Source organism: Plectrocnemia conspersa, unplaced genomic scaffold (genome assembly GCF_051122295.1).
Source record: "Plectrocnemia conspersa isolate PC_06_02 unplaced genomic scaffold, ASM5112229v1 ptg000011l, whole genome shotgun sequence".
NCBI classification, from domain to species: domain Eukaryota; kingdom Metazoa; phylum Arthropoda; class Insecta; order Trichoptera; family Polycentropodidae; genus Plectrocnemia; species Plectrocnemia conspersa.
In genome coordinates, this window is record NW_028277175.1 from 17382924 (window position 1) to 17394565 (window position 11642).

At 30.5% G+C, this 11642-nt stretch overlaps 3 protein-coding genes across 4 annotated transcripts in view; 2 read left to right on the plus strand and 1 right to left on the minus strand.

The window, feature by feature from the left end:
- The window catches only part of LOC148229752 (tyrosine-protein kinase Src42A-like), a 46194-nt gene extending 40574 nt beyond the window's left edge, over window positions 1-5620 (plus strand). The window contains exons 2-7 of one of the 2 annotated variants that reach the window (XM_088198037.1): window positions 1524-1645; window positions 1714-1877; window positions 2040-2367; window positions 2440-2618; window positions 2692-2848; window positions 2917-5620. In XM_088198037.1, coding sequence (XP_088054163.1) covers window positions 1524-1645; window positions 1714-1877; window positions 2040-2367; window positions 2440-2618; window positions 2692-2848; window positions 2917-3125 — 1159 coding nt within the window. In that variant the 3' untranslated portion in view covers window positions 3126-5620. The remainder of the gene's footprint in view (window positions 1-1523; window positions 1646-1713; window positions 1878-2039; window positions 2368-2439; window positions 2619-2691; window positions 2849-2916) is intronic. The other variant, XM_088198036.1, reaches the window with a different exon arrangement.
- On the plus strand, window positions 3207-3603 carry LOC148229753 (uncharacterized). The gene has a single exon (XM_088198038.1). The coding sequence runs from the start codon at window positions 3207-3209 to the stop codon at window positions 3471-3473; it is 267 nt and encodes an 88-aa protein (XP_088054164.1). The 3' UTR covers window positions 3474-3603.
- Window positions 5621-6453: 833 nt separating the features above from the next.
- On the minus strand, window positions 6454-10132 carry LOC148229754 (uncharacterized). Its single transcript, XM_088198035.1, has 11 exons — window positions 9890-10132; window positions 9606-9829; window positions 9390-9547; window positions 9109-9302; window positions 8898-9043; window positions 8709-8835; window positions 8480-8645; window positions 8206-8413; window positions 7811-8138; window positions 7127-7351; window positions 6454-7060 (listed from the first exon to the last, which is right to left on the minus strand). The coding sequence occupies exons 1-11, from the start codon at window positions 10025-10027 to the stop codon at window positions 6470-6472; spliced, it is 2505 nt and encodes an 834-aa protein (XP_088054161.1). The 5' UTR covers window positions 10028-10132; the 3' UTR covers window positions 6454-6469.
- Window positions 10133-11642: the final 1510 nt, after the last annotated feature.

The following is an 11642-nucleotide window of genomic DNA, read 5'->3' on the forward strand; positions in this document are numbered from 1 at the left end:
TTTGCCTAATAAACACGATATGGTGCTATCGGATATGTACGATAACGATAATACAATGAAAATAATGTGATATTGATGCGTGTGTGTGTGTACAATTGAAAAACTGCAATAGTGTATTGTGATTTATCAATGACTTGTACCTGATCAGATTAACAATGGTAAATGCAAAATCGATAAAACGCAGTGCATTATTTTGAAGATCATCCGTGATTTATTTTATTATGAATATCTGATTAGAATAAAATACAGGTATATCTGCTGAAGTTCATTCAGTTATAATGGTTATTTAACATATAAGAATCGATCATATATTTATTACTATTGAATTAATTTAGTTTGATTTGAAGCGAGATATATGTAAACCCCTGACTCGAGAGCGTGTATTGCATTTTTTCTGATGGCACATATCAAATGTCAGCCGCGTTTATAATAGGTAATTAACGATTGCGTCCGAGTGTTAAATGTTTAATGCTATGTTCGCGCATCGTTCCGGTGCGTGCTTCGCACACGCTGCGTTCCAAAACTATTTCCGCCGTTCACCAATATAATTGGCGATTCGAGGCACGTTCATGCGAGCCGCCGCTGGATTCCTGCCGAGCTGTGTATGGCGCTCAACTTTTTAGGATCGCTATACCGTTCTCGATGATCAGACGATTCATAAAATACAGTATCACTCTTTAACGGAATCGGAAAAAATGAACCCAACTCGAATCGATCTTTTGAGCGCAACAAAGTTTGAGAACCGCTCTTCATACTGCTGCTTGTCATTTTTACGCGACGGAACTATATCGTCTCTCCTATGACATTTCCTGATGCACGTGGAATAATAGATCGACAAGGTCGGTCGTGAACTCCTTTGCGGCCTTTGATTGTTTGTCGAAGGTTGTGTCGTTGAATTTTTTCGTCGAAACGCTTTGTCTTTCTTTAGCGCGTTGTCATTGGGCGGGCGTGACTAATGTTATGTATTTATAAGATCGAAAGTCTCGCCTCGTAGTATCAATAGCTGAAAGGATTGCTATGTGGTTTTGTTGAATAAGATCAGTGTTGAAATATTGCTCTCGAAAAATTGTATTTATTGCATCTTCATAAAAAAATATCTGTAATTAATTTATTATGGATACCGAAACATATTTTTTTTTTGCAAAATGAAAGGAAAAATTAGGTTAAATGCAAAATCAACACTGTTGACTGACATTTGGTAATAATTAAAGTCACGTATAGATGGACATCACTGTCTGTCTAAATTATTACCAATTTGTTTGATGACAATTGATTTTTTGTATGTTTTATTTCAAAGTCCACTACTTCAGCCAAAACAAACATATTCTACTATGATTAATACTTTTCTTTATTATATCAAAACATTTTTTTCTTATGTAATAATACTCATGCGAACTTTCTGAATATGACTCACCGTTTAGTATATAAAAAATATACTTCATTGTTCGATCGTTTTTACTATAATCAAAACAGAATTGACTTATTTATGATTCATACTAACGTTTAATTTTCTTTATTCACAGTTGGTACTTCCGTAAGATTAAGCGGATCGAAGCTGAGAAAAAGCTACTGTTGCCCGAAAACGAGCATGGTGCTTTCCTCATCCGAGACTCCGAAAGTCGACACAATGACTTTTCCCTTTCTGGTGAGTGTTTTTATTTTTTTTTGAAAAACATTGTTCGATTATGTTATCGTCACTCGCGTTTATTACAGTGCGCGACGGCGACACCGTGAAACATTACCGCATCAGACAATTAGACGAAGGCGGATTTTTCATAGCGAGGCGCACAACGTTCAGAACTCTCCAGGAGCTCGTCGAGCATTACACAAAAGATGCCGACGGTCTCTGTGTCAGTCTCAATAAACCATGCATACAGGTAATTTTAACTATTGTCATATATACAAGTTCAATGTCGCGATTCTTCATGCTACGGCGCGCGCATGAGAAACTATTATTTCGTTTCAGTGTCACGATCGCAACGTATATCATGTTTCAACTTATCAGATTACTTATATATAACGATAATTTTAACTTTTAGGTCGAAAAACCAGTGACTGAAGGTTTATCTCATCGCACAAGGGACCAATGGGAAATCGACAGATCTTCTCTGAAATTCGTACGAAAATTAGGACACGGTCAATTTGGCGAAGTTTGGGAAGGTCTCTGGAACAATACCACTCCGGTAGCTATCAAAACTTTAAAATCTGGCACCATGGATCCAAAAGATTTCTTAGCCGAGGCTCAAATTATGAAAAAACTAAGACATCCCAAGCTTATTCAGCTGTATGCCGTGTGTACCTTAGAAGAACCCATTTATATTATAACTGAACTTATGAAGAATGGATCGCTTCTTGATTTCCTACAAGGTAACATTTTTAATTTTAAACGCTACTTCCAGTTATGACGAACGTTTGTATTAAATTGTAACGCTTTCATAGGTAAAGGTCGAGGGTTGAAATTAGCTCAACTCATAGATATGTCGGCGCAGATTGCTGCTGGTATGGCATATCTCGAGTCTCAGAACTACATACATCGTGATTTAGCTGCGAGAAACGTATTAGTCGCTGATAGTAATATTGTTAAAATAGCAGATTTCGGATTGGCTAGATTAATTAAGGTAATATTTGCATTTAGAAATTGTGAATTTATTTATTGTGTAAATTGATCTAATCATATTGGGTAATCAACAGGAGGACGAATACGAAGCGCGTGTCGGTGCAAGATTCCCTATCAAATGGACGGCTCCCGAAGCCGCCAATTATAGCAAATTCTCCATCAAATCTGACGTTTGGTCATTCGGAATATTATTGACTGAGCTCGTCACCTATGGAAGAATTCCATATCCTGGTAAGTTCAATAATGAACAACCGAATGAATCAATACGTTCCGTTTTTAATGTTGATTTTATTTTATAGGCATGACCAACGCGGAGGTATTGCATCAAGTGGATCACGGATATCGAATGCCGTGTCCGCCCGGTTGCCCGCCCGCTCTTTACGAGATCATGCTAGAATGCTGGCACAAAGATCCCGTGAAGAGGCCGACGTTCGAAACTCTCCAATGGAAGTTGGAAGACTTCTTCACCATGGAGGGCAGTGAATATAAGGAGGCGTCAGCCTACTGAGACAAGCCTTCCCTGCCGAGCCGCTGCCCTGCACGACACCACCACCGTCCTCTGCAACATCAGCATCAACCACAACATCACATGCAATACCAACTCCCCCATCATCAGGTGCAACAACATCATCTGCAACACCACCAGCTGCAGCACCTACAGCAGCATCAACTGCAGCACATGCAACAGCAGCATCAGTTGCAACACTTGCAACAGCAACACCAGATGCAACAGCACATGCAGCAGCACCAGATGCATCACATACCGCAACAACAGAACATACAGCAGCCGACGCAGCAGAATCAACAGCAGCAGCAGCAACAGGCACAGCCGCAGACGTACAGGCTGATGGCATGATTGTGCTCGTCGATTGCAGTTTTTAAGTTTCAAATTACAATAAAAAAATACAGTGGTTGCAGAGAGATTCCGTGCGTTTGCTTCTTTGTGGACTTATGGTTTTAGCCCTTTGATTGACAATTCTTACAAATCTCGTTTATTAATTAATGTAACTAATTTATATTTAAGTAAGTGGAGTATTAAGAAGTGATAAAGTTGTGTTATTATCGTATTAAATAATTGTCACTTCATATCTGCACAGTATTTATAAACATACACACGTAAGCATTGTGTTACAGAAGGTTAACATCATGTTTAGCTATATGGTATTTTTTTTTACTCATTACCGTAAGTTCACAATGTGCGACTTATATTTATTTGCGTTTTTAATTATTATTATTGATGATTGTACGCATAGTTTATGTAAAAGCAACTGAATTCAACATTCCGTTAAGCAGAAGACATTTATGATGAGTGATCGTGCGATGAATCTAACAGCATTTGCCTCACCGAAATTATATAATTGCATGTTTATCGATAAACCTGTATTATATCGCTTCCTCGTCTAACGCAAATTGTACAGTATAATATTGGGGTAAATTGATTGTGACTTTTATTTAATAAGGCAATAATGCAACGATTGTATAGAAGCTATTCTTCCTTAATTTTTATTTTATTTTGTCAAAGGCTTTAGCCGAAAAGATAAAAAGAGGCAAATGGGGCATAAATGAAATTATTAGTAAATTTAGGCATTGGTAGGGATGGTCAAAAAGATGGGTCTCTCCGCGAGACCCGCAATTACGATTACTTTGTTGAAAATTATATAAATATATATATATACATAAATTTTTATTTTTAAGTATATTTTTAAGGAAATACGACTGCATGGTTCATATTGTTTGTACGTTGTTCATTTTAAAGACAATGCAAAAAATGCTGAACTCAGTTGTTATATTATTAACGTAAAAGAACTGAACTTTGTATATTATCTATTTGCGAGGGTATATAGATTATAAATGTAAGTTAAAACGTACACAATTTTTCGTTTATCTTTTTTATACTATGTATATGTGTGATTGTGTGCCATGTATATTTGCATACACACGCGTATTAATTAAATCATGGCAATATCTGTTTTAAACGAGCAGAGAAACTATGTTAGTTTTTAATATTTATGATTCTTCTTTAACGAATACCCTGTAACGTGATGAATTCTTCGCATTGTTCAGTGCCATTTTTGGCAAAACAATCTTTCTTGTATTTTTTTTAAATATATAAATGAAATGGTGTATATTATTAACAATCAAATAAGATAAAAGAATTTTGATATTCGATATTATAATACTCAAAATTGTATAATATGAATATATGTATACGTATGTTCGTATAATATGTATATAGTATATACGCATATTCGAAAGGAGCAATATAACAAAGAATTATTATAAACTCGAGTTCCAGTGTAGTACGTGTGTTTGTGTGAATTTGCTTGTAGGTCTTGTCTGTGTATATAACTTAAAATATCTTATGTATTTTTTATTTCATGTTTTTTTTCTTATTTTCGCTGCTGGCTGTACATATTTGTATTCAAAGAAGTTTTAATTATATTTTATTGAGATCAGTATATAATTCGATATTGTAACATTTTATTATTCTAATAATGAAATTATTGTATAAATATAAACACAAAAAATATATAAAATATAATATTCGATGCGTGAAACTAATGTGAATGGTTCTGAAAATATATTCCCAGATATCATAGATGCACTAGATAGGTAATTCTGTAATGTTAGATACTAAACGGAAAAGAATATCTACGTAATATATATATATATATATAAATTTACACATTGTTGCATTAATCGATTTAACGTATTTAAAAGTATACATTATATATTAAGTCAGTTTTCGCTTCGTGCCAATCTAAAGTCACATTGTCATCGTTCAAGATTTGATGTGAAGACTGATCTTGATAACGCGTAAGTCAGATTCCCAAATTTCCATAGATTTATTAATATCAATGCGATGTAAATTCCAATATAATTTATTTTTATGTATTATGTTATAATGTCGATATAATTAAAGTATTATTTTTCCGATGTTATTATTGCATATTTTTTTGCATGTTGAAATCTTTTTAATTATACGATTATATATTATGAAAATATTATTTTTTACTTTTTATATAACATATCTACCCATTAATCCGTGTTTGTTCCGTATTGACATCATCGTCGAAAATTGAAGACCTTCGATTATTTTAAAACGAATATTTAAAAAAAATATACGGGAGCGTATTGAACATTGCAAAGTAACAAAGACTTTATATCATCATTGTAGAAGGTGCCAAGTAAAATCATATTGGGAATCACATCCGTATCATTATCTTATATAAAATAAACTAAAATACGTATTAAAAGTATATGATCCGTTTTTATGGATATTTTGAGTTCGAAATGTGTACTTTTCGCAATAATATACTTACGATTTGGCAATAAATTGATTTTATTATACATACATCAATTATTATTTATATATGTAATATATATATACATATGTATATATAAATATATTACTTCAAATTATAAGTATGTAATCAGCTTAAACTTTTATCTATATGTATTTTGTATATATATATATAATGAAAAAAGCTTTGTTATTTTAACCAAAACTATTTATAAGTAAAACCTTCTTGATGGATTTATTTTAAGACTCGATTGCTTAACGATAACTTTGATATTAAAAAAATTGATGCACAAATTTGATATTATTCAAACACTGCTCTGTATATTTGAAAGAAATTTTATGAAATCAATGTTTAATAATTTATTATATACTATGTATACAAACATTTAATTTAATTAGTTATGACGATTTGTCTTCTCTTCATTACCTCCGAGTAGAATGAATTCAGTTTTAAATATTTTTTGTATTATAATTTAAGATACCAATCTGTAATATGTAAATAAAAGGTTATTATTCAATAAACAACAATATACACTTTTTAATTATTTTTATTTATGTAAAATCTTATACAAATTACTTTCAATATTTAACAATTCCCGCTTTTGAACTTCCGACAAAGAATTATTAACCACAAAACTCTTCAAATTATCACATTCGACATTCATAATTTTAATACAATTTGTTATCTCATCACTATTATCATTTAAATCTTCTAAAATTTCACTAAAATCATCCACAACATCAACTACACTAGAATTAACACAATCATGTTTAAATTGATTTTCAATACAATAATATTTTTCAATCATTTCGTTTAAAGAATCGTAAGCTTTTCTTTTCACAATCAAATTTCTGACATCTCTAAACTGATTATCTTTTGATGCAATGCATATTACTAAATCTTCACTTACACAATTCTGCGCAAAGTATATAAACGTCTTGATTGTCATTAATCGAATCATATCACAATCGTCGTTAACGATAACTTTAAACGTATCGGCGATTTGATTCGACAATTTATTCTTATAATCGTCGTTCTCAATTTCTTTGTAAACAAAGTATTTTAACAGTTGTAAGATCAGTATTTTAACGGCCGTTTGATGTATTTTTTTAATTACTGTCATAATATTGATCAATATCTGGAAAGTGAGATTAATTAAATAATTGAACGATGTGCATAATAAAATTAAATAAAAAAAACTGACCTTGGTCCATAAATTATTGCTTATATAAGGCGCAATGTTTTGCGTAATATCGCATAATGATATCATGCAACTTTTGATACACGACGAGCTTAAGTCTGGTGATACTTTTTTACCGTCAATGTATTGGCTTATAAAGTTCCAAGCTTCGGTTATTTTAAAAGCAACTTTATTAACATCTTCTGATGGTTCAATGGACGTCGTTCCCAGCAATTGAAATCTGCTACTCTAAAATCACAATTATATTTATTAACTACATACATAAGATGTACTTAATTATTAATTATATATTTATATTTTTTTTGTATATATCATGTCATATTACGAATTAAAAATAATTATTAAAATTGAATGAACAACCAAAATTCATAAAATAATGTCCGATCTTGTGTTCATTTTGATATTTATACATTTATAGCAACTCGCAACATCAAAATGTAAAATTTGTTTGATATTATAAATTTTGTCTTATATATAATATACCGTTTGATTTTATATGACTGATATTGATTCTAAACATGACATACTGATTTTTGTATAAATTTATCTTAATGTGGATATTGCTGTTTTTGCACCAATATTATATAATATTTATAAGCCTAATTTTTTAACATAATAAAATTTACTTGCAATTTTCATATCACATTATGGAATATTTTTCTATTATAATAGATAAAAAATAAGTACCGTCTCCTTAAAATTGTTAGTGTGCACATTTTTACAATCGTTTAATGTCAAGCTGATCTTTAACAGTTTAACATTATCATTCAACAACTCTTCTTTCGGTAAGTAGCATAATCCCATTGCCTTCCAAATGTGCGAATATTTCAAAATGGGATATGTTTTGTATATCTTTACTTTGTAATCGTTAGATAAGGAAATAAACAGATTACAATAAATGCTCGATATGAAAATGTGTGGAGGCGTATCTTTAATCATTTGCCAATGATCAACATTCTCAAATAAAGAAATCAAGTAAGTCAACTGATTATATCTGAATTCTACTAGTGCATTCCTGTAAAATAAACATCATTTTATTTATTTGAAAGAGTTCGGTATAATGTCAGTATATTTGTATTTACTTTGCAATAATCATCCAAACATCGTAAGCCAACAATGACTTCCAAATATGTACATCCATAACTGACTCCAACAATTTTTCTTCAATTTTATTCAACCGATTGCTCGAAATGATCAAAGAAGATAGACGCAGTAAGATATAATCATAAAAGCAAATTGTTCCGATTGAACTGCATTCGAATTCTATTTTTTTCAGAAGTTCCGTATGACCTAAAACATAGTTCAATGAAAATATATTTGAAAGGCAATCATCAACATTCTTAAACGAATACTTACATAATTGAATGATATCAAATAATACACAAACAATATCATCTATCCATAGATCTCTAACATCATCACGTTTTTGTAAAAGTAACTTCATTATATTAACCAAGATTTGAACACAACCAAATTGTAGAGAATCATCTTGAATTAGTTCAGGAATATTTTCGATAACACACTAAAATATAAATATTTATATTAATTTGCATTTAAATTAATACAAATACAATTATAATCATACATATTTAAATCCTGAATCTGTAAGTAAATTAGATAGAAACAATTCAGCTCCGATATTTATGTGGGATTGTATTCCTTCAGCAATAGTAGGATTTATTTTAATGAAGGACATATACGAGGAAGAATACCTAAAGAATAATAATAAAATAGTACATTATAATATTTTATAGAATAATGCAATGACACTCACTGATTTATAAAAGTCATGCATTTAACAACATGAGTATAATCTTTTAATAGACATCCTTGAAAAACTTCACCAAGTTTTACCAATATTTTTAATATAAAATTACTGATCTTTAAAGATCTAGAAATATCTTTTGCATCAGATGATTTCTGAAAATATATAAAAAATGATTTAATATCCATAAGTTATTTTATTAAAATTATTAAAATCTTACTTCGGACAGTGAAAAAGTTAATTGTTTCATTAGTTCGTCGCAAAGTATTTCCGTAGCTTTTTCGTGTACATATCGATCTTTAATCCAATCTGCGTATTGTTCGCATAGCTTTGAATACCCCTTCCACTCTTCAGCCATTGTTTTAACATCCAAATTAATAACAACCTCACCAATATCAACGATTAAATCTAAAACTAAAAGGCACAATACAAATCATTAATGTTATTTAAGACATATATAAATATTGTATAAAATACATATATATGTATATACATTTATACCTTCTTCTAGAGTACTCAACTGTTCATCAACAGATAAATCAAACTGTACATGATTCGTTAAGATATTAAAATAAAGGACTTGTAATTCATGACATTTTTTAAAGACGTCCGTGATATTTGAACCGATTTGTTCAATGAACGAAGTATATAAAGTTTCACTGAAAAATATGTTTAATATCATTTACAACCATATTTTGTTAAATCATATACTCTTACCTATTCTTGCAATGTTTGAAAACATGGAACAGCATTTGACCGACGCTATTCAAAAATACTTCTATATCGATCAATTCTATATAAGAAAAGGTAGTTAAATGCTTAGAAAGCGACAAAGTTGACTCTAATATTGATGAGCATTTATATAGTTCGTTTTTAATTTCACTTTCAATATTAGCTTCATCACAATTCGAGTTTAACATTGTTTCTATAGATTCTAAGCTCTGAAATTATTGATTTTGATGAGTAAATATTTCATAAGGTTTAAAATCATATATAAATACCTTCTTGACACAATTGATCGCTGCTTCGAGTGTCAGATTAAGATTCCTGATTTTTGTATTGTCAGTTATCAAATATGCATTGGCTACGAATACATCGTTAATATTTGAGGTTATTGAGCGATTTTGGGTGTTTTCCATTTTACTGATGACTTATTTCACTATATAGATGTAAAGGTTGTATGACAACGATATTGAACAAGTGACATTTTAAAACAAATGCGCGCTAAGAATTTTCAGTGTACTGGCAACATTCACGAATGAGAAAAATACCATCTATATAGGTATTGTATTTTGGTTAATATAAATATTTAAGAATATTGATAAAATCAATTGTATTTTTAAACATTTATTATTATAAATATAAAAATAATTGATAATATAGGGTTTTAGCGTTCTTCATTATTATACTGGTTTATTTGATATCACTGCATAGCACATTCATCTGTAGATTGACATTTGACTTTTTATTATTACTTTTAGATCGAACCAGGGCCGGCCCGAGGGGCCGGCAGTACAGGCGATCGCCTGGGGCGCTAGATCTTGTGGGGCGCCGTGATACCAAATAGAGGCGCAATATTTACTTAAAATTATCAAACAATATTGTTAAAGAATATAATCTGATATTATTTTTTTGTATACACTACTGTGCACTCTTTAAATTATTTCACGCGTAAAAAATCGCGACGAAAATAAAACTACAAATTCTTAAATACCCACAATCGCAAATATATGGTGTCAAATATAATATTAAATTACTTTAATTTGAATTATACTTTTGCGCACATGTAATGAAAAAGTATTAATATGGGGGGGGGCGCAAATTTAGTTTTTGCCTGGGGCGCACAATAACCTAGGGCCAGCCCTGGATCGAACCATAATATATGAATAAAGAATAATGATAAAGTAAATAAAATAATGGATTATTTTTATTATTGGTAATTTTCTTTTAAAGTTTAAAGAAATACATTAATATATCTTCATTTTGATAACTTTTTCTGTACACGAATTCATGCAAGTATGATGTGAAAAGTCCGCAACTGGTTCCAAATTACCTCTCAACTTTATTTTTGCACGCATCCACATATTTTTAAAAAATATATTAAACTATTAATTATACATAATATATATTTTTTTAAATATGAATTTATGTTATTTTGAAAAGTTTATGTAAGACAAATTAAGCCAAGATAAACTATAAATAACACATTAGTTCGTTAAATTATTCGAAAATAATTGATAGAGTTTACGAAGTACGCCGACGAAAAAAATAAGCTTCTGAAACCTGGGGTGGCCAACCAAAATAGTCTTACAATTAAATGGAAAAATGTCTTAAATGTATCATAACTCCGCGGGCCACATATAAAATTATATATCTCCATATTAGATTTAGATACACTATAAACATTATTTTTACGTGAAAAATTGTCTCTAGTGTATTGACCATTATAAAATGAATATATTTTTAAAAGTGTGATGAATCTCACGGGCCGGAAATATGTTCAAGAATTCAAATGTGGGTTTTTTATGAAATAGTGTATTTCAGTTGTGTTCACAAGTTTTAATTTAAAATGTTGTGTAATTAACCCTTAGACCGCCGACCGGTAAATTGTTAATTACTCGCTGTACGCCATGCGTTTTTAGCGATATAATTTTTTGGCTACTTACTCTGTTTAACACATCATTACAGGCAAAATACTCAATTTTTATATTTTAAAATTATATATGTATGATTAACATGGTTTAAACATTCTAA